The 24,150-nt window shown below is 44.9% G+C and overlaps 1 protein-coding gene across 5 annotated transcripts in view; it reads left to right on the top strand.

The window, feature by feature from the left end:
- Nucleotides 1-5,227: 5,227 nt before the first annotated feature.
- LOC119461692 (calcipressin-2) overlaps nucleotides 5,228-24,150 on the top strand; it is a 29,968-nt gene continuing 11,045 nt past the window's right edge. For all 5 annotated transcript variants that reach the window (XR_007468226.1, XR_007468225.1, XM_037723058.2 and 2 more), the window contains exons 1-3: nucleotides 5,228-5,532; nucleotides 13,994-14,167; nucleotides 18,967-19,135. Coding sequence is in view for 3 of the 5 variants with exons in the window: in XM_037723058.2 (XP_037578986.1) it covers nucleotides 5,365-5,532; nucleotides 13,994-14,167; nucleotides 18,967-19,135 (511 nt within the window). In the remaining 2 variants the exon portion in view is untranslated. The remainder of the gene's footprint in view (nucleotides 5,533-13,993; nucleotides 14,168-18,966; nucleotides 19,136-24,150) is intronic.

Below are 24,150 nucleotides of genomic sequence, written 5' to 3'. Positions count from 1 at the left end.
GCAGTTCAAAATGATCAGAGTGGTTCTACGTAAAGGGCGAAGAGGAGTGGGGACATAAGACATCCTTGTTTCACGGAAGAACGGATATGGACGGGATGTGAGAGGCTATACCATTGACAACGAAACAAGTTGTACAATGACTATAATAAAGTCGGACGCCATTAAGCACTGTGGATCCAACATTGGCGTGTTCTAGAAGAGAAAATGAAAAGCAATGCCGGGCCCGATCAAATGATTTTGCGAGGTCAATCTGAAGCATTGCAAGTTGCTCATAAGAAGTGGAACAGTACTCAAGAACCGTGCGAGTGACTTGTATGTTAGTTTGTATGGAATGGCCTTTGATAGCACATGTTTGATGAGGACCAATAAGGATTGAAATCACTACCTACCACCGGTTTGACAAAATTCTTGCAAAAATTTTGTAGTCAACGTTTAACAATGTAATCGGTCTATAACTATCGACAGAAAGTAATTTTTCTCTGTCAGTACTTTTGGGTATAACACTGTGTGGTTTTTTGTAAACGGCTGTGGTAAATCCTCTATTTCAAAACTTGTTAAAAATATCTTCAGTAGAACAGGCGTAAGAATGGACTTAAAGGTTTTATAAAATTCACCGGAAATGCCATCAGGACCGGGAGTTTTTGACATGTGTAACTGATCAATGGCAACCTCTACCTCCTGCTTAGTAAAGGGACCGCTAATGACTGAACAGTCTTCATCAGTTAGAGGAGTTACTAAAGACGTAAAGTACTCAAGAAGCTTGGTATTCTGGTCCCCAGAAGCATCACTGAAGAGCGCCGAATAGAAGTCTTCGAATTGAGACACAGAACTCGTGTCGGTTACTAATGCTGCTTTCGAATACATGTTGGTAATAACTTTCGCAGAAGCTTGGCGGCGTTTATCAATCAAAGATTGACGGGTCGGCTTCTCAGAAAGCAAGGCGCGGTTGTTACGTGACCAAACACGGGCGCCTCTATAGTGCACTGCGTCAAACTTTTGCAAGCCGCATTTCATTTTGAAATGACATCAGCGTACGTTCCAGGAGATTCAAATTCAAGCTCATAATAGCTATAAAGACTTTTCAACAATTTCTTATCTTCATATTTATTGTAAAATGACTTAACGAGTATCAACTGTGGGCTGTCCCGCGGGCCGCGGATGCCGCCAGGACTCAAGAACTCCTGGCCGTCACCTAGGCGGGACCTTTAGCCCATCCCACCAACTCGCAGGACTTACAATAAAGTTATTCCTCCTCCTTAACAGAACCAAGTTCAATGGCAATTGATCTGATTTCCTGCTTAAAAAGTTATCATGCAACGAATAGAGGCCAATCAAGAGTGAAGCAATTTTTTAGTGCTAAGCATACCTGATCAGTAAACATTTTATCACGAACTATAGATGAATTTAACTTCCAGAGTGCCCACTGAGGTCGGAAACCAGCACGAGTGTCTCCACCTAGTCGATCAATTACCATGCAGTAGTCGGAGAACGAAATAGGGTGAGTTTTGCATAAGAGACTTCTAGAAATCAGCGATGACGAAACATGTATACGATCGAGTCTAGAATGTGAACTTCCTTGAATGTGCGTATATGAAGAAGATATTTGCCCCGCCGCATTCTCAGTGATGTTAAATAGCACTTAACTACTTTTGTCCCTATGGGTGTTACGTAATGAACGGTCATTCACATCGCATACGCAGTTGAAGTCTCCTAAGAGAACAACACTACAGTCACAATCCAATAAAGGTGCTAGAGTTTCAAATAAGACAATTCGTTTTGCAGAATCATTGAATGTATAAACGTTAACGATGCGTCATGGTACACTACGCAGCAAAGCATCGCAACATATCCACCGACCTTCAGAGTCTACATTGTAAGTGAAGGCGCTATACGGAAGGGTCTTCCTCAGAAACAACCTGCTGAAAACCCAACTGCATGCGACACACAAACATTGTACTCGGACAAAAAGGGATATAATGTCCTTGTATTGTACTCATCACTTTCGATCTTTGTCTCCTGAAAGGCGACAAAGTCTAGTCGTTTTCTAGATAACAGTCGGCGTAGCTGCAACTGCTTCTGTCGAGACCGAAGCCCTAGTATACATTGTGTTCCGAAAGATAGTTACTGCGAGAGCGCGATGTAGCCTATATACACACCGTTTTTTATCATTGCTGCGTGAGACCGGGTGTGGAGGGCAAAAGAGATTCCTCTCGTCCAACACCAAGCCTTCTATATCTTGACTGTCAGTGTCTCTCCTTATGTTTGGGTGAACGTCGGCGACGCAGTTGTCTGGAAGTATTTGGCGTGCTGTTCTCCTCACTCGACACAGAGATTGTGGAGGCACGACGCTTCAGCAAAGTGTTGTTGGAGAGTGTGTCAGCCATAGGGGTAAGACACTGGTTCGGTAGCTGAGCAATGGCGGTTTCTGCAACTGGAATGTCTTCTTTGGCGAGTTCACTGCTAACTGCCTCGACGGCCTCTAACTCCTCATTCTCCTTCGTTGCCTCTTTAACAGGCTCCGACTGTGCCGTTGCGATCTCCTCAGTCGATGCTGTCCCGCTAACTTCAGCGCCGACCGATGGCGGTACTTCGCTGGTGTCATCTGGCAGATCTCCCGATGCATCTAGGACCTCTGTGACATCCATGATGTGTTCTTGCAGTGCGTCATCTGAAGGTCTTGTGCGATGCCGCAGCTTGTCAGCATACGTTACTACACAGTCAGCAGCCGTGTGCCCAAAGCGTCGGCAATCGTCGCACCTAGGCGTTTGACAGTGACGGCGAATGTGACCAACTCTTTGGCAGCGAAGGCACAGTGTTGGTCTTCCAGGGATGAGTAGAAGACTTTGTATGCCGCAGAGGTCTGTAAGAGTGGGATATCGGCGACACTGACTCTATCAGCAAGTGACAGGACATCTCGATTGAGAGTTCTCATTTATTCCATATCTGATACTTTCCAGCTTTCCTTAGATATTAACAGCCCTTTTCCGAGAGTCTGGAGTGCCTCGCATATGTACGCATCTTCTAAGTGTTCGGGAAGCCACAGCCTCTTCATCTCTACTTCCGCCGGCTCTGGATCAATCACAACGGATCGCTTAAGCTTAACCCGAATTTCACCGCAGGCGACTAATCTGCATGGCCTTCGCAGACGGCGATTTACCTGTCACCATCCACACGTGGGACATCTGGAATTGTCCGATTGAGCTTATTTCTCTCAAGTTTATAATCTTCCGGAGAGCATCTGTAGTCTTGAGCGCGATATGGGCGTCCGGTTAGGTCAGCGTGTAGAAAAACGTAGTCGGTGACGAGCTTACCAGTTGGGAGACGAGGCAGGACGATACGATAGTCATTACTGCTGACTTGAGCCCAGGAAGCACCTCGGCCAGAGGCCGATTGATCCTTTTGTAGCGGAGGACATCAAAGCGCGACCGTTTGGAATGCCCGCCACTGTCGGTTTATCATACGCACCCTTTAAAGCGGTGTTTTATATGCATGAAGAAGTAGACGCGGCACCCGCAGCTGGCACGCGCGATCACGCCATACCCCCAGCAAGCCACAGGCGCCTCAAATGCTCGGCGTCCCCTCCCTCCGGAGGAGGGAAAGGGTGTGATCGCGTGTTCGCTCGCCTTGCGCCCGCCGTTTCCCGCCAGTTCAGGCCCGGCAGTCAGATGGGGAGGCCACGCTTGGTTCGTTCTGCCGAAGAGCAGGCTGTGTTGAAGGAACGGCAGCGGCAGCGGGCCCGTGAACGTCTCAAACGCTCAAAAAACAAACAAACCACCTCCCCTAGGGTTGGACGATCTTTACGTGCACCCCTGTTCCCGGTAGGGGAGGGGTTTTAATTTTTTGTCTTTCAGTTTCCTCGTAACATAATTGTTTTATCGCATGAATTACAATCCCAGGATATCATGTCTGCAGCTTCTGTGTACTTTACGAATTTTCTGACGCAACTTACTTTGAAAACTTCAATTACTTCAATAAGGCACTTGCGCTTGGTGGAAAGGCCTAGAAGAATGAGGAGTATGCTGCGCCCTTCCGCACACGCGCGTGCGCGCGTAACGTGTGCACATAACGCACCTGTTCTTGATGCGTGGGCGCTCTGCCCGTTCCATCGATCTGTCACACAGTGCGTACTGCGGCTGTAATTGACATTATGGCAAACGCTATTCAATAGGTCCTGGTATATGTGCGTACAATGTACGCAGCATATCCCAATAACGTCCCTCGCGGACATGCAAGGGATGTCCACAGGACACGGAAAGTGCAGCATAACGGTCATATATGTGAGGGACGGCCCCGGCACATCCCTAGGATAATCATGTCCTGGCAGTGGATGTCCATATGATATCCATAGGACGTCATTGTTGCCACCCACTTGTCTAAACTGTCACAGCCTCCTGCCCGCTAGCGATTCCGGATGCTCGTGGTAGCAGAGAACGCGCAACCAGTCTTGAAAAAGACTTGGTGTCAGAAATCGAACATATTAGACATGTTCGTAACAAGCTGGCGCAAAACGATCGCTAAACTATGTCTTCAATAAAGATTTGCTTGCGAAACTTATGTAACGTATGTTGTCTCAAGCTGTATACGTACGCTAGCAAAGAGCGAACGTTTAACTCAACGCTCAAACGAAACCGAAACAAATGTGGTCTTTTACTGCAATGCAGAGTCAATCTCCCATAGTGAGACCCAGCATCCTAGTATCTTCTTCTTTATTTGTATGTTGCGCGTGTAAAACTGCACGATTTATGTAGCCGTTCACTGCAGTAGAAAAAAACCAGTCGTATGAGCCAATCATGAAGGCGAACCACCCAGCCAACTATACTTTGCACTGCAGTACCTATCCAAAAACAATAATATTAAAAGTTGTATTGTTTCTTTCTAAATCAGATCAATTCTTCCACAATTGCGAGAGCAGAACAATGCACTATGATTCCTAAACCTACTTGACCTCTAACCAAACAGCAATCGGGTACGGCACTTTCCACAAAATGCCGTTCCCGCTCAAGCTGCCACTAACACAGGGTTCTTGTAAAATATTAGCTCATTTCTTTCTTAACCAGATTCACCCGAGATGCATTTCCTGTTGCGCATGCTGATCGCTAAATCTTTATTTATTAGCCATACATCTACAGTTACAAATATCGCGCCGCCGTAATGGCGCTGCCTACCATAAAAAATCTACCTCTATCCCTCCATTATATTATCCACGCTGGGGGTTCTTTCTCGCCCGTTGGCTCTCCGCGTTCGTGCGCGAAGCGTGATGGCTGTGCTGTGTTGCGTAGCGCTGTCTCCGTAATATCCGAAGGACATCCTGAAAAGCCGCGTAAGCTGGCCTTACCACTTCGAAGAGTAGTAGGTGTTGTTATAATGAAAACCCGTGATAGCGCGTCGGGCGACATGGAAGAGTGCCGCCGAATCAGCGCCATAGAAGACTGCGAAGTGTTGTTAAACGATTTGGCCGATACGTCTGACCTACCGACGTCGCTCATAATTACGAACGTCGACGTTAGCATCTTCACAGACCCGGAACAAAAGGTACCACCTCGCCTCATGGCATGACTCATCTACCTGAACGAAATTCAATCGATGTCGCTTGGCCCCGCTCGCAAACGCTTCTTCACTCGGCTATTGCAACCTCCAAGATGTCGAGCATCGATAAAATTGCCATCGACGTTAGTTCCATTCAGTCCATTTTGCCAGACCTGTGCAAGTTCTACACTTTAGTTCCTTGCTTTGTGAGTGAACACACGGCCGCATGCTTTCCTTAATCCGCCCTTATCAAACGCATATGGGACGGAGCAATCCATTGCCGGCAGATTTCTACGCGCCGAGATTTCATAGAGAAGATATGCTCTTCGTTCGAGGAACGAACACACCGCAATCTGTGTGTGTTAGCGAACTAACCGTTTGTATTTCTTCGAGCATTAGTTCTTACTGCGAGAACTTGCGGTACTTGCGCGCACACCAGTGCCTATCGCCACCTTGACAGCGCATGGCTGGTTTCCCATGGAAGCGTTCATAGTACTTTATGCCCATGATGCCGCTGCGTACTTCGTCCGCGTTTGGCGATGAGAAAACGCCAAGCCTCACCCACTTACGAATTGTGTGCGGCATTTTCCGTATCATATTCAACTGCGGCCAAATTTTATGCTCGCACATTTTCGTTATCCAAACTAAACTACTAACTGCTGGCTGCAATACGCAGCAATAACTCCGTTTAAAGGTTTTACATTTATTTCCAGAAGTAGTGTCTTGTGAGCAGAGGAAAAGTTATAATAATGGACCGCTTTTAGCAGTAACTTGATGGCTGACCGCGCGAAATTTGCGATTGTTAATAGGGCGAGTAATTTTGTTGAGGATTTAGCAAAAGCGCCTCGTTCAATTGGGGCCTAAAAAGTGGATGATTGTAATTAAACTGAGTGGAGCTTTCTTTTTTCTTATGTTGGTGTTTCTGTAACCGTTATTTGTATGTGTGCATCAGTGGTGTCGGGCTTATGTAAAATATCCAAGGATAGTTCTAGCACTTACAGGTTATGACATTCTGCAGTCATTGGGTAACTTCAGGAGTAGCCACGCCATTCATCAGGCAGCATTGACACTGTATCCTCACAGTCTACATTGTGTCACACACTCATCAGAAAGCAGTCTTGCAGCATCCTCCATTCACATCAGCACCAACCAACGACATATACGTTGCACAGCCGGCTAAGCATATTTTCACGTTGCATCCATCCTGGGCAGCACACAGTCCCCTTGAGTCAGCCGTTTACGCGCATCTGGAGATGCGTGTGTGCACAATTTGATGACAGGATGCTTTGTTTTTCTTTTGCTCCCACTGGGCTGTCTCGGAGTAGAAGGGAGTAAGGTCCAGTGAGCAGGGAAAGTGCAGATTCCACCTCAAAATAACGGGCACGCTTGAGTGCAAGAGCGTCCAGGAAAAAGTGGGACGGAAGCGGCCAGCATGATGTTCCAGCTGAACAAATCTCAAATGGCCAGTTGCCGTGCTTGTCTGTTTGGAGAGGAATGGAGACCCCTGTCATGGCCTCTATTCTTTTTAGTCATTTTTTGCTGTGGAAGGCTTCTGTCTAAAGGCAACTCGCATTTTTTTTTCAGTTTTTTCTTCTTTTTTTCATTTCTGTAATGTGGCCATTTGTTGTCTCACAACATTACTAGTTATTGATTATTTTAACTATCAATGTGTCTATACACCCATTTGTGGGTGGGCTTATGAAGACATTTTCTTAAGATTGGAACATTTTGCAGTTGCAGCATAAGTTGCATTTTCCACCTTGTCACAATTAAGATTTTTCATTCTGAAACCAAGGTGTGCGCTGAAAAATAATGTTGGTTCCAATGTGTGGAGGGATTTTGATATCTCATATAAACATTTTGTTGAAATCAAACAGAATAGTTGGGACTCCCTTGTGACTGAACGCACCCAAAATCAACACTCTCGATTCTTACTGCAGTTTTTAATAGTCCTGAATGCTTTGTGTTTTGTTGATGTTCTCCCTCTCCTGAAGTCCGCAGCCGCCACCTTGATTTACTAAGTAAAGGACTTTCTTCGCCCATATTATCATGTAATTTACTGTAAATCACATTGCTTTTAGAAAATAAGACACTCTCCTCTTCTGCAGGTTGTAAATTCCATATTGTCACATATTGACAGTGAAGCACCAAAACCAACTAGCCCATTAGTCTACCATTCTGAACAAAAACACTGCCAAAAGTGCACCCTAGAAAAGATTACACCCTTTGGAGTGTACCCTGTCCCCGAGTCGTCCGTCTTGCTTACTTTTCCTTTCTTGAAAAATCTGCGCTTGCTATATTACAATCAAGAATGCTATGTCACGCTGACAATGCACATGTAGTTTGTGACCTGGAGGTACCGGGTGTGCAGCGTTAATGAAAGGCATGCAAAATAGGTTACAATTATTGTTGGGGGACAAAATATGCCCCAAAGGGTGCAAGCTTTTTATAGAGTATGTGTGTTGATAATTTAACTCTTTATTGGGCTAACTTGGGCTCATAAAGTCAAGCAGCACTTGAATCGCAACAGTAGCGGCAAGTGCAGTAGTCGTTCGTCAAATCAGAATTCAGGGGCCAGGTCCTTATGCTATTTATACATGTATCACAGTGCATTACAGAGTAATCGCTGGTGCTTATATACATTTGAGAATGTGTACACTTTTGCAGGTTGTGTGTGCATTCTGATTAGACAAGTCTGTTTCTCTAAGCAATGGACAAATACGTTCAAGAAATTTCAGATGCAGTACACGCCCATGCTTGTACCAGTAATAATCCGGTGAAGAACTGTGACTGGTAAGAAGTAAAACAATGTACGTGGGGCAATGTTTTCAAACTATAACTCACTCAACCTGCTGAGGTACATACAAGAACCACTTTATCCCATATTACCATTGTGCTAATCTATCTGCCTCCTTTCCATGTTAGGCTGGAAGCATTCCAAAGCCACTAATCGGACTTGGGATTGCACATTTACCATACCATATGCATAAATTAGAGGGCAAACAGGGCTAGACCAACATTGTATTTGTAAATAGTAAACAGTTGGATAACCGGTGGTCTAATAAAGTCACAGAATGGGGGTCAAGTGAAGGGAAATGCAGTCAAACATGCTGGAGAATTGGGTGGTGTGACGAAATTGGGAAATGTGCAGGCATAAGATGGGGGTCAGCTGCCACAAGGCACGAGTAATAGGATGATGATGATGCATAAATTGTTTAAAAGCCAGGTTGGGAAAAAAAATTGTAGAGGGCCAGTGAAGCAGAACTTCAGTGCCAGAATTTTATTAAGGGCAGTCCAAAATTTCGGTGTTTGCTTTTATGAAAGTAACTGCTTCCTGCTCCTACACTCTCATCACAAGTTGTGGCTGTTGTCATAACAGGCATATATTGAGGCCTGAATTCAGCTATATTCACTGTACTCTATTGTATATTGGTATAGGCTAGCATGCTTTTGGTGTAAGCCTCATGCAGGGGTATGTGGGCTGTTTTATTTTCGAGGAAAGTGCTTCGCTTTTTGCTCGAGCCTGGCCACATCTACGCCATGAGAAAAACTGAAAAATGAATATATGAGGTGTTCTTAATCATCGAAGTGTAAAGTCTTGAACATTTTCATTCCTAGATATAATTGGAAGGCCTCTAAAACAGATTTTTACGCCATGTGCATAAACTTAAAGCAAGTTATGCCGTGTTGGCATGACAGACATACTTAAGGCATTTTTGATGGTAAAAAAAAAGATATATAATATTTTAAACATGTTAGTTCTTGAACACATCTTGAAGGCTCATAAAATGGCTCTTTATAAGATGTGCATAAAATAACAACTTCAAATATAAATTTTGAAACATTTTCTAAGGACTACGTACCTCTTGAGGTGAGCTCCTGCTGTGTTGGCACAATATATCTCAATTTCGGTAAGGCAGGAAATTTGTAATTGATGCTGGAAATGGGACATTTTGAAAGGAGTCATTATCATAATCAGTGATGGCATGGACTAGAGGTGGAGCGTCGTGTTTCTAGGCTCAAGGTCCCAAGTTTGAATCCTTGTTCAGGCCACTGTATTTTCAAGCTTGGAGTGGGTCAGAGACTAAAGAAAAAAACCACCGAGAGCAAGTGGGGCTATACTACTCCAGGTGCAACCAAATTAGAAAGGCTTACTGAGCTTCAACAAGACATTCCCTCACCAAACAAGCATTTCCCTCCCTAGAGAGGTGCAGCATTTGACCACATCCTCCCTAATGACTCATGACCATAATTACAGTACAAAGCCTCAATTTCTCGACAGTGCCACAAAAAAAGCCGGCAGATCCCACGCCCTGTGGGAATCGGATGTTATGTGAAGCAGTGTGCGAGGAGCCTACTAAATTAACAAAATGACCATTAGGGCACCAAGACGTAGGCAGCTCTTTCATGACCAACATGACACGCATGTCATGACATTCATGTCATGAGTCCTCAGGAGTCCCTTTAGCTGCAACTAGGAGACCTTAAGGCGAAAGCCTTAGTCATGCTCATGACTTCAACCTTTAGCCTTTTCCTTCACTTAGTACCACATCCGAACCCATTCCAATGGTTTTTAAGTGGTAAACTTCTTTCACGGGGTCATTCTCATTTTTGATGACTCATGTTCATGACTGACTTCTACCAGCATCCTTTAGTGTTTCCTTCACTTAATACCCACGTCCAAACCCATTTCAGTGGTTTTGAGCGTTAATCTTTTTCGCTGTGGTCATTGTCATGACATTTAAGTCATGACCTATCATTTATGTTCATCATACACTCCTGTCGTACTATGCCAATTTTGGCACCTACCAAGTTAATGAAACGACCATGAGAGCGCCAAGACGTAGACGGCTGTTCCATGACCTACATGACACGCATGTCATGATATTCATGTCATGACAAATTTCTGTTTGTCATATACTCTTGTCATTGTATGCCAATTTTGGTACATATCAAGTTAGCAAAACGACCATGAGAGCTCAAAGACGTAGGCGGCTAGATAGATAGATTGATACTGTCAAAGTAGCAAATGTTCGCCAAGAAATGCTTCGCATTTAATAATTACAGCACCATTTATTGACCCATTTAAAATGTTGGTAAAGTGCATCATGGCTTCGGATGCGAGGAGGGAGGCCCACCACCTCACTGAAAGGGGAGGTAATGGTCAAGTGATATCGCAAACAACTTAAGAGCCAGACAGTCAGCTAGGTGTAGTGTTCAAGGCCATGCAATGACTGCTTTGCCGAAAGCTTCCAAACAGACCCTTCCACTTGTTTGCTTTTCTTTCAAATGCAGGGAGAACATGCTCTCTTCTTTTCTCTCATCGAGTGCTTAATGGACTCGGCTTTCAGTGGTATGAGCATGTGCATATGTGTCAGTGGTGTCTGGTACCACAAGCCACAACAGGTTTCAGTGATGTGACGAGTCTTCTTTTTCACATCCAAAGCTGCACTGTAGTTGGCACTTGTTTTCAGATGGCCGCAGTAAGAGGTAATTTAATTATTCATTGCGCTCTACTGGAAGGGAGGCTCCATAGCGTAATTATTGGGTCGACGGCTATCCAATAAAGCGATAAAAACTGCATAGGCTTTCTGTCAATGCTCCGCTAAGGGCACGAAAGATGTTCGTGTGGCGAGTTATAATAATAAGGTTCTCTGGATTGTTTACCCCTTACACTGCCACTCCCTAAATAACTCGGGAACCAGCCCCTGCACACTACCCGCTACTCTCAAGTATACTCGTTTCATGTTCTGAACACGGTCCTTGCCTCTTCCAAAGCAACATGTGCTAAGTAGAACTTTGCAGTCCCATTGTGCATACCCGCCAACCCTCCCGAATTCTTTGTAAAGTTGACAAGTTTTTGGATCATATTGATATTTTACAAATGTTTATCAATATTTACAAAAAATATTGTTCGCAAGAAGGTGTCACTTGTCAGCCTTCGATTCTTATGTTGGAAGTCTTCTGATGGTGAAAGGACGAAAGAGGGGTTCCTGTTTTATACAGATAACACTGAAACATGTGAAATTGGCAACACAATAGTCACAAAAAGAAAGTCACCGAGATCTCAAAGCAGTGTTTTGTCATTTTGTGCTGTTCCATGTTTGCTGATGCTTGTGTGCTGCTTATAAATGGAAATCGTTTAAAAAGTACATACGTATCCCTTAAAAGGCATGTGCTGAGAGCATGGTTTAAGAAAATGCGTGCTATTTCCTTTCCACACCTCTCCTCCCACTTCCATGTCGTGGCCATGGCATTTTACTAAATTTCTTGTTCGCAGGTTGGCAAGTATGCACTATGCCATCCAGCTAAGGACACGGATCCTGTAGGTTAAATTTCTGGCAGCTTAGCTGAAGCACATGTCTCAGTGCTCTGTTGCTTTGTTACGGTGGGGCAGCCATGGCAAGTCGGCATGGCTGGTTCGTCCACGCTTTGACAGATAAAACAAGTTAATGACCTGTTCATGAATTCTGACGCAGACAAAACCATGACAAGGAACCACCTTCTATGTGGCATTATCTATTCTAAATTCAATAGCAATGGTTCTCCTACTGTACTCATGAATACTAACAACATTCAAGTGCTTGAATTGGGAAAAAGAAAATATTGCTTGCATTTTTTACTTTGCTTTTTAACGGTAAATTCGCTATTGAACATGCATTGTACCTTTTCCTACTGGCTCCAATATCTACATTACATCATGTAACACACTTTCTAACCCTCCATTTTGCCAGAAATAACATGTATATGTTTTCATTCTTTCTGGGTTCTGTATTCAGTTGGAATGACCTAACTGAACCTTGTGACACACTGTATCAATAGATGCTCAAAATTTTTGTTTTCTTTTCTTGTGCTACCATGCTTTCTCTATTTGTATTGCCTGTTCTGCTTGGAACAGTTCTTACAGAAAAGTCAACAGCACAAACGACAAAGGACAGTGAAAATGACATAAGCAAGCGCTGACTCACTAGTAAATTTTATTTTGGAAAACCAGTGGCTCTATAACAGGAAATCACGCATGCATGATGTGCGCTGGATTCAAAGCAAAATAACATTCACGTAGAAACTTCACTGGAGTTGATTAAGTATGCGTAAGCATTGTGCCACTTGCTCATCTCCACGCAGCCTGGTAACATTATCAATCTTATTTCATAAAATATTATCAAATATTTCACTATGAATTATCAGTCTTATCAAACTTGATTCGACCGGTATAAACACTTATCATCTCTTATCTGCCCTTACCAACCTTATCAGAATTGCTCCGATCATTATAAGCCCTTATCACTCTTTAGCACCTTATCCATCCATGTCGAACCATTATCAACCATGATGAGACCCATATAACCCCTCATCATCATCAAACTCATTGACTGCTTATCTGTCAGTGTTGCGCGACATGAAGCGCATGAGCCCTCAGAGATCGGTGGCATTTTTGTTGGTGAAGAAATGCTCCAGCGGAAGGTGCATCCCACGACCACCAAAACGCATTGGGGATGTGGCGTGTCTGGCATTCAATTTTCGCAAAATTGGAATTTTTCTGATGTCTACAAAGCTCTAAGTCGGCTCTGCTTGTGGTCCTAGATATGGCTTTTATTCCACCATCACGAAATCTTTCAACAAAGCTTTCATAGAAACTGTTCTCCTTTCGACATTTGTTTTGTACCACCAGTACAACACATTCATATGGTTCAGATACGTTCACCTTGTGCAAGCATCGATGTTTAGCCCAGTGGGTAATACACTTGGCATCTGAGCGTGGGGTCGTAGGTTCGAATCTCACTACCGCGAATGTTTTTTTCCTTTAGAATTTATTTTGTTTTATACATTAATTTCTTTATAGCAATTCGTCATAGGTCGCTGGCGGACAGGTTTTCTCGTTCGGTAAGCATAGAAATGCTTACGCATTTTTAATAAACATTTGCAAAAGCAGAATAATATAAACACAACATACAAGGCATGGATTACATTATTGACAGTCAAGATACATAACTTGGGGGCAGCTGAAGGCCTACTAATGCAGAAATGCTCATTCTTTTTTGGGGGGGGGGGACCCCTCCATGACAAGGCGTGCACGCGCTCTTAACTTTGTGACGATGTAGATTGATCTCTTTTTAGGTCATTGACTCAAAACTTGAGTAGTCATTTTCTGGCAATGCATTAGTTATAGATATTGTGGTGGCAGCCCATTGTTCGAAAAACAAACTTTTGATGGTCACAAAATGTGCAGGCCTTGTCAATGGAGGCATACCACATAAAAAAGAATGAGCATGTCTGCATTAGTAAATTTTAATCAGCAGTTCTACTGGACCAGATTGGTCTGTAGTACGTAATAAATAAATTTGATGTCTGCTAAAACACAAAAAAAGAAACACAGCAGTCAGAGGGTTTATATCACGAATGAATTTCTTTGCATAAACTGAATTGTGTGAATCGCTAAGCTCAATCGTGTTCTTCTCTTGTGCAGGCCAAGTTTGAGGGGATGTTTGAGTGCATCGAACCCGGCGCCAGTTTCTCATACTTCCGCAGTTTCCGCCGTGCAAGGGTCAACTTCGAGAGCCCAGACTCCGCAGCCAGGGCACGCATTCGCTGTGACCAGATGCAGTTTGGTGAAAGCGTTCTCAACTGCTACTTTGCTCAGGTCTGCTTACCGCCGTTTCATTTTGTGCTTGCTTTACTGCCACAGCAGCTAGAGGCGTACTGACACATCATTTCAAATTTGTACAGAACCTGTCACACACTTCTAGCATGTAAAAGGGATTACACATGGCAAGTGTGAAGGCTGTGAAAATGCTTATAAGGTTTCTTAAAGGCATGCTAACATTAAACACTAAATCAGTTGATACCAGTAAAGTATTCTTTGAAAACTGTTGTCATTAATTTCATGATAATAGGTTGATTATTACAAGAGGAAATGAAGGTCAATGTTCTGTTGTTTGAATTTCGTACCCAAATCTCAATGTCAATGTGACGTCATGGATATCACAGTATTTTTTCCTATTTGGGCTACGTCGGCTGGAACTTGCCATTCAGTCTTTGGCCCCTTTAGAACACAATGTAGTCCATTCTTGCCAATAAAAAATTGATCTCATGGTGAGAGTGGCATTTTTTGTATGGGGAAAAGGTAATTTACCAATGCAGGTGAAATCATTGGTGTCCCTTAAGTTTGACGATAAAGTTTGTCTGGAAATGCCGCCCTGGCATCATTGATGTTACCATGATGTCACAGCACAGAGGGAAGTTTGCTCACATGGTGTAGCAACAAGGCAAGGTATGAAAACGTTGCTCATGAATAACCAACAGGAAGGATGTGTGTGCTCCATCTGGCTGCAAAAGTGTGTGTGGCAGCTGCAGTGGTTGCTGAAACGAAGCAAGCCATCACATCATGACGACATGTCCATTTGCAGGGTACCAAAAAACAATATTGTGCACTAGTGATGGCGACGCAGGGCCGCTGGCTTGGTCTTCTTCACTACACAGTAAATTATTTGTGGCACTCTAATGCTTGCCAGTATTTATTCAATGGTTCAGAAGGTGCGGACCGTCTTTCAACATTTAAAAAAAAAAGTGAGAAGCTGCAAATGTCACGTCAGTTTTCCTTTAAAAGACCCCTCATCGGGTGTGGGCATTGCAAGTAGGCCAAGTATGGCACATAGATCATGCGATGGCGATCGTGGCTGCTAAGTATCAAGTGGCTGTGCACGACACAAAAACAGGTTGAATTTTAAACGGAAGCCCACACACCCTTCCTCTTGAGAGAGTCCCGCTTCCATCTAGAAAGTCGAGGTCACACACACAAGCGTCTCTCACTCCCTGCGACATTGCCGTTGATGGCACGTGACCTTGATAAACTGTCCTTTGCAGAACACACAGTACCGCCACTGGGAGTTCACTGCATAATGATGGAACTTTATGGGAAAACTGTGCCCACAAAGAAATGTACAACTTGGCAGCGATAGCTGCAAATATTAACATTATGGTGGGACCTAATCGCATAATGTTGCTGGCAATCAGCCCCTTGCTTATAGAGGGCATCATTGTAAGTTGTGGTTCAAATGGTGGCCCTTGCAATGACTTAAATGGACACTGAAGAGCAAAAATAAATTATCCGAGACAGGTAAAATATTCTTTCAAAGCTCTGTTTCCATCCATCTGGTGGAAGGACGTTGAAGGGAAAAACAAAAGCCAGACTTGCCTTTCTTGAATTTTGTGTCGAAATCTCAGTGCCGGTGCATCAGTGGGGCCTCACGCATTTCAAGGTATACTACTTTCTTGTACTTTGGCTGATTAGGTGCAGGAAATGTTTTCAAAATCTGCTAGGTCAAGTCCTTGGTTCCCTTAAAGTACAATGTAATCCTTCTTTACTAACAAACAACTAGACATGAGCAGATGCTGCCAACTATCCTCTTGCAATGAACTGGGGCCGTATTATCCATATCACTTTTGTGGATGCAATCGCTTTTGCAAGGTCTCGCGTGACTAGCCCAAGACGCGTTGGTGCCCATGGACAACAGTGCGAGGAACACTGTCGCCCATAGATGCCAACGCATCGGGTGATAGTCAGGTGAAATTTCGTGAATGTGATTGCATCCCTAAATGTGATTGATTGAGAACTGCCCCTAGTGCAAGAAATTCACGGGTATGTTGCCGCCTGTATTCTTTTTGTTTGTTTGTTTTTGCGCCACTCTGGCTCACCAAGTTTGTTATTGCAGAAACATAATTTTCTAATGCCACTTAACTAAGTATTCATTTTTAGTGTCCCCGTGCATTGCTGCTAACGTATATGCAATGTATAATTAAACTACAGCGTAGCTGTTTCTGGTGTTGTGTTGGTTTGATAATCACCTGATGAAAATTATTATTATGGTATGTACGTTTATGATTGTCTCTATATTATGCTCGTAAGATTTCTTTGTAGCCATCAGCAGAAAAAGAAAGCGCTGCTGCAAACTTGTGAATGCGGTGAAATGGGCAATTTATGATGTTTCTGTTATCCTGGAATCATTAAACAAAATTACGGGTAAAAAAGAAAACCGCATCAACACTGGGATCAAACCCACACTTTCTGCGTGGAAGGCCAGAGACAGTACCACTGCACCAAAGTCTAGCTCAAGATATGTACGTATGCTGAGCTCGTCAAGCGCACTTGCAAAAAAAAGACTGCTGCATCAACACTGGGATCAAACCCACACTTTCTGCGTGGAAGGCCAGAGACAGTACCACTGCACCAAAGTCTAGCTCAAGATATGTACGTAAGCTGAGCTCGTCAAGCGCACTTGCAAAAAAAAGACTGCTGCGCTGTTACAATTTTCCTGCAACCCTCAAGACAATTTGAATTCCTCCATTGCCTTGTTGTTGTAAACAATACAAGATGGCACAAGCAACCTGTTGAAGAGCGAAGTTGTGAACATAGGCCTTTTTTGTTTGGTTGTTGCGGCACCAGCTGTCTATTTCAATATGCCACCCTCCATTGGACGAGTGGACGGTTCTATAGTCGGGTACAACTTTAGAAGACAGGAGAGGCCCCGCCCAGATGACCGAAGCGCAGCAGCCGATTTCCTCCGCGACTAAAGAAATAGTCCCGCTGACGCGACTCGCCCCGGCTTGAAGCGCGGGCTGCCATGTTCTCCGTCGGCGAGGACACCGGCCGTCAGGCTCATGACGCAAGTCTTTAGTGCGCGCCCATTGGTGGAGGCTCGTATGCATCCGCCTTTGAGGGGGCAAATGCCGCTGCCTTCTAAAGTTGTACCCGACTATAGTCATAATGAACAAAAAGAGACCCTGGCAATTTGGAGAGCTGAGTTTCGAGTAAGAATGATTTTGCCATACAGTGTTGCGTTGAAACATGTAATAGGAAAAGCAAGAATGTGAAGTGAAACCCCACCTTTGTTACCTTGTAAAAAATTTTCTTTTTCTGATAAACAATGCTTTTCTGACAGAAGTTTTGCTTGGTCTTGCATTATATGATTAACAAAATTGTTTGCACAAGAAAAAAAAATAGTTTTTCTTGCAAGCTTGTTTTTTCATTTTTTCACCATCCTTAAAGGGATAAAATGGCACAAATGGAGGCAACACGAGGAGACCAAGAATGTTTGTGTTTGGTTTAGTGATGCCCTGATCACTTTGTGGAGGAAGGAATGCTGGCTTTTTGAGCAGCTTCTTTGACCGACTTTGGTTAGACAATGAGTGTGACAAGTCAGGAACCAAGGAGCGTCAGGAACGAAGGAGCGTGAACGGAAATCATTGGGAAAATAGACAGCATTCTTAATTGATACATAGGAATAATAATGATAAGGAAAATGAAAGTGCAAGGGAAGCCTTTAGCTTACGGCCAACTTTGATTTCACTAGAAAAATACATGTAATTCAATTTAGAAATGCTTTCTTTAGAGAACCACTTTATGTGAATAAAATCTGTTGCGCCTAAGAGAGGCACGGATAAATTATAGCATTCTGGGAATTGGAATGTTCATTTAAGGTATCAAATTTCTAGCAATTGAGAAATAAGAGCAAATTAAAGAAAAATTTAACCACAACTTTCACAACTCTAACTCTACATTACAAAAATGTCAAACTGTATCAGTTAGATTGCTTAAACCAAAAAAAGGTATGGTGTATTAATTGACAGCTTATGTGATATTATGACGGTGGTGGTGGTGGCCAAAAGTTGTTCTTCTTTGCTCTATGGCGAGAGGAAGTCGACGATGAGGAGGTAGACCAATGACGACAGTGACCGCCATCACTGGTGTGAAGTAGTGAATGGTTGGACACAGCAAACTAAGTTTTGAGCTCCAAAAGGGCCCCTCAGCATGCCCCATATCAAGGTTTAGTTATGCACTAGAAGTTGTGAAGCGCCACCAAGGAGCGTCCTATCGCAAGAATCTTTCAAATCAGTTCGTTATTAGAGGAGACAGGAGAAATAGAAATGCCGCATTGGCATGTTGCTGAAAGGCAAGCTTCACTGCCAACACGCATACTCTCTCCTTCTGCCTCGACTAGCATCCGCAAGCGACTTTTCTTCCCTGCCTTCTCCCACACCGAAGCTGAGGGACCGCGTCGGGGGGCGGTGGGGGGGGCGGGTACACTTTTACGTATCTCTTTTCCGTGACTGACTTAAGTCTGGGAAAGATCTGCTAGGGAAATTGCCGTGTGTAAAGTTTCTATTAGAGGGTGAATGCAGAAGCATTTCCTCGAGGTTCAGAGAGCATTGACCCACCATGGTGGCTATGACATTTTGCTTGTAAGTACGAGGTCGCAGGCTCGATTTCCAGCCATCTCAGCCACACTTTAGTGACAGTGAAATGCAAGAAAGCTTGTATACTTTGGACCAAATTATTTAGAGCCATCCACTGTGGCATCTCTCATAGCACTAGCGTTACTTTGCGACGTCAAATCCCGTAAGTCAGACAGACAGTCATGAAGCATTTTCGTAATGTCGCAGACATCGTCACCGGACGAGGGCAAGGACGGCCACTTGCAACCCCCGCCTCTTGAGCGGCAGTTCCTCATTTCGCCGCCTGCATCACCACCCGTAGGCTGGGAACCTGCTGCGGAGCAGCAGCCGTGCATCAACTATGACATCATTACAGCTCTGGCCAGCCTTGCACCAGGTGTGTACTGTTGCAATTTAAGTGTGTGTTGAACTTTGCAGTATCGACGTTTGTGTATGCACCAAACACCAAATTAACCAGACCATAGCTCTCGATGTGTGATTTGTCATCTTTGGTAGCAGAGGTGTCAAAAACAAATATCACATTCACGTCTCGCTAGCCAGAAGTACAGCAGCTGTCGCTGTATTGCATGGTCAGCACTATCTGAGTAGCGAGCAGAAATTTAGCCAAAGTAGCAGGATAGTTATCGAACAACCAGCTAACAACTTGTGGTAAGTGCCCAATAATTTGTCTGTGTGCCAACAGGATGAAGCAGGAAAAGGGATGGTCTGGAGGGCTGGTGATGCACAGTAATAGCACTCATGACTGCTACTCATTGCACCACATCACCAAAGAAACTTTCACACAAGTACACTGACCCATACTCGCTCCACACTCATTTCACTGGCGTGGCATAGGGCTTTAGCGAGCAATGAAGGTTGCAAGTGGACATGAGTGTCAATGGGAGTGAGTGGGCGTGAATATAAACAAGAGTGCTAGTTAAAGTAAACTTGAATGAAAGTCGGTGACAGCAAGTCTTGAGTAGAATATGAATGGAATCGCTTTCAGCGAGTGTAAGTGCATGTGAGTGAGTACGTAGTCTACAAAATATATTGGTGAGTCAGTATGAGCGAATTGCCACTTACCGTATTTATTTGAATATAAGGCGAGCTTTTTTTTTTTTTCCGGTATCCTTAGCCTCAAAGTCGCCCGTATATGTGAGGAATGGTAAGGTGGAGTGCAGGTTGTATGCTAATTTTGCTTTAGGTGTGCCTTCATGGCAGCGCAAATTTCGCCTTGTAGTGTGGCTTTACTGCAGTGCAAACTGCAATGCCGTGAAGCCACACGATAAGGCGAAATGCACGCTGCCGTACAGCCACAAAAAGGTAAAATTCACACATAGCCTGCACTACGGTGGCTAGATGGGTAGGTGTGCCGACCGAGCGTAGTTCACCACTTCTCGGCATCATGATGCAAAATTGGCGCTGCGGACAGTAGAACGGTTCAGCGGCGCGCAACGGCGGCTGCGCTGTGTAGACAAGCTGCGTGTCTGATAGTATCGCTTGCCTCTGATTGTATCTTTGAAGTGCGCGTTATAATACCGTTCTGAGCAGTGTAGGCCAAGCCAGAATGAAGAACTTGTTGTTGTCGTCTAGTCAGAAAAAACGAAATGCTGAAGTAAATTTTCTAGCTTGGCAATCGGTCACATTTATTGATATAAACGCGGCGCTCCAGCCCATTGCACTAAAGACGTAAATGCATTTTTTCCATGCATAAAACAATACTGCAATGGTTTTATATGGTATGTGGAACCGTGTTTACATGATATTTAGCGAGTTCTAATGTTTCAATTTTGAGAAATCCAGCTATTGGTTTTATTGCTGCGTCAGTTACGGTATATAAATTGGTGCGAGAATTGTGTTGGTAAGTGCATATGGTTCACTGTTTCATTGTAATAAAATAAAGCAATATGTCTTGGACTAGATTTGTGAATATATTTAAAATACAAGAAAAGCTCTCGTAACTTGAGTCAGCAAACGCACCAACATAAATAGCCTAGCACCAGCAAGGCCGCAACGTTGGTCCACCACATCATAACATTATTCACAGCACACGCCCCCACTTCAGGTGATTCTTCTTCTCCCTGTTGCTTTCACGCGCCATGTTATTGCCCTTGCCAAGAAAGTAAAGACGTGTAATTGAATAGAACTTGACAACATCGTTTGTGAGCTCTTTCTTGTGCCGCTTACAGCCGATCAAATTCGGGGGATTCAGCTGCAGAAAGGATGCAAAGTCGGCGATACACTGTTCCTTCGTAACTCATTTAAACTGAAACACTGCTTGAAGGCGTCTTCGAGCGATGCTACCAGTTTTTTTAGTGCTTCAGAAGGGAGCAACAGCCCTGACCTACTCATTCTGTTGAATTCAGTAATGTCCCTGAGCAATCGGAGCACTTGGTTCTTTGCAGGAACTTCCTTGCTACATAGCCTGCTATATATAATATCAGCCTAGAATCACTTTTCTTTTCCCTGTAGCAGCGCAGCGGTGCTCGATGTCGCAGGCGCTGAGCACCTCATGTGCGGCTTGCAAATTTCCAACGTCGAGGAGCTCATGGACGTACGCTTTTCGGTGTACCGCTTGCTCATTAACGTCGCCGATACAATCTAGCCACCGTACCGATACTGAGCAAGCTACTGAGCAGCTCGGGGTGAACATTTCCGCTGTCAGACAGCGGAACAATTCCGCTGTCTTTCTCACAAATTTAGAGCCCGACTTGCAGTTCGGAGCGAAGCAGTCTCCTTGGTGGTCTTCTTTGGTGGATCAACGCCGCCGCTAATCTCGCCGGTCATTTTTCCGACCTGGAACATTCCACATCGCTTAGGAACTTACAAACAGTACGAGAGATGCGGAGCTCTTCACCTTTGAAACTGACACGAACAGACGACATACAACTATTCCAATACGGGCTTTATTTTTTTTTTTCGCTCGCCGCCAGTCCGCCAGCCCCCTGTAGCAGATGACGCGCGCTGCGGAACCGTTCTACTGACCGCAGCGCCAATTTTGCATCATGACGCGGAGAAGCGGTGAACTACGCTCCAGAGGCGCCGGTCGGCACACCTACCCATCTAGCCACCGTACCTGCACTCCACGTGTTGAAGCTCCCTTTCCCACAATCCATGGTCGCCATTTTGCGTTTTGGCTGTGTTATTCAGTATTTCAGGAAATCCCCGCAGGGCCTGAATGATCCGTTGGCTCCTCTATATCACCTTATATTAGTGTGCATACTTAAGTTTTTTTTCTTGGGTCTCTCAACTGGGCATCCTCGCCTTATAATCGTGACTGTCTTATAATCAAATAAATACACTATTCTGTCAAGCTATGGCTAGGATGCCTCGAGGCACGCGGGGCCAGTGCTCCACTGCTGGTCTTGTAGCGCAGGTTGCTGCTATTCTCTTACCAACTGCTTGCTGCGGTAGGTACAGAACTGTTGAAAGTTTAGAGAATTGGTGTTACTGCATCTTTTGATCTGCAGTGCAGACTTAATAGACGGAGCGCAGAAGAAACACTGTACTACACAAGTGCATTTGTGGGGCGTTCTTTCGACTGTTCTGTCTATGTTTGCATTGCACGTTAGAGATGTATACTGTCACGTAGTAGTGACACTGAAGAAAACAGTCGTAAAACTGTGTATGACGAAACTGATTCTTTATTGGGCGAACCTGTGCCCACAAAAGCAAGCTACACTCAAAGCACAACGATAGCGGCGAATACAGTCGGCGATCGTCGAAAATCTGATCAGCGGCGAAACGCGTCGGCTTTTATACCTGAGTCATCGAAGGTTCTAGATTAATCCCTGATGCCCGCGTGTCTTCCAGAAAGTTCTAGACATTTCGCGTCGGTCACACAATCAGATAACATAAGCGTCGGTGAAAACAGGCAACGGAAAGAAGCATCGATAACGTTCTAGAAACCTCCGACACAGGCGCGTCCTGTGCCGAGCGATAACGTTTAACATTTGTTAGCCGGTGGAAAGCGGCCACCGGTGAAAGATAAACATTTATACGTGTCAATACCCTCCCCTTAAAAAGCATCGTCCCGATGCTACAAACAAATGTGAAAACGAAAACAAAACCACACGTAATAAAGAAAAAAAAATAAAGTAACAAAGTACCCAAGTTCGTCAGCGGGCGTAGAAAGGCTTAAGACGCACCACGTGGATGACTTCGGGTCTTGCGCGGCGCCGCTGTGATTGCGAAATGCCGTCTGGCACGACCTCATAGTCGAGTGTGCCAATCCGTCGGATAATCTTGTAGGGTCCGAAATAGCGTCGTAGCAGTTTCTCGCTAAGTCCTCGCCGGCGTATCGGAGTCCAGACCCAAACACAGTCGCGGGGCTGGTACTCGACGTTGCGTCGTCGGAGATTGTAGTGTCGGCTGTCGGTCCTCTGCTGGTTCTTGATGCGAAAGCGGGCGAGCTGTCGACCTTCTTCGGCACGCTGCAAATAGGTGGCAACATCGAGATTTTCTTCGTCGGTAACGTCCGGTAGCATGGCGTCAAGCGTCGTTGCCGGGTTCCTTCCGTAGACCAGGTTGAACGGCGGCGTGTGCGTCGTTTCTTGCATGGCCGTGTTGTATGCGAAGGTCACATACGGAAGGATGGCATCCCACGTCTTGTGTTCGACGTCGACGTACATTGCCAGCATGTCGGCGATGGTCTTATTTAGGCGCTCGGTTAGGCCATTCGTCTGCGGGTGGTAGGCAATGGTCCGGCGATGGCTTGTCTGGAACTGCGGCGTTACGGGGCCCTGGCGCGAGCGCGGAGGGGGGCCTTGACGACGGGCGACGGCGGCGTAGGTCATCGCTTGCGGCTGTGGTTGCGGCGATTGCGGCTGCACATCGGGAACTCCAAATAAGCGCTGAACTTCTTTGACGGTGTCGGCGATAGATGCCACTTGAGGCTGCGACTTGGGGAAGAACATCTACAGTTCCTCGCGAACCACCGCTCTGATGGTCTCGCGCAGGTCGTCGCTGCCAAGTGCTTGAACATCGATGTTGTTGGCGGCCAGCGTTCGGCGGTTATATTGCCTTGTCCGCATGTCCAGCGTCTTCTCAATGCTTGTGGCCTCGGAAATAAATTCAGCAACAGTCTTGGGCGGGTTGCGTATCAATCCCGCGAAGAGCTCTTGCTTGACACCTCTCATCAAGAAGCGAACTTTTTTTTTCTCTTCTGGCATGTTGGGGTCGGCGTGCTTGAAAAGGCGAGTCATCTCCTCCGTGAAAATCGTGATGTTCTCGTTGGGCAGCTGTACCCCGGCTTCTAGGAGAACTTCGGCCCTTTCCTCGCGCACAGCGCTTGTAAAGGTCTGCAGGAAGCCGTGGCGGAACAGGTCCCATGTTGTCAAGGTCGACTTACGATTCTCTAACCACGTCCTGGCAGCATCTTCCAATGAGAAGAAGACGTGGTGCAGCTTGTCG

This window comes from Dermacentor silvarum, chromosome 8 (genome assembly GCF_013339745.2).
Source record: "Dermacentor silvarum isolate Dsil-2018 chromosome 8, BIME_Dsil_1.4, whole genome shotgun sequence".
Taxonomy (NCBI): Eukaryota; Metazoa; Arthropoda; class Arachnida; order Ixodida; family Ixodidae; genus Dermacentor; species Dermacentor silvarum.
The sequence above is the reverse complement of the archived record's forward strand: the minus strand, read 5'-3'. Positions and strand labels throughout refer to the sequence as shown.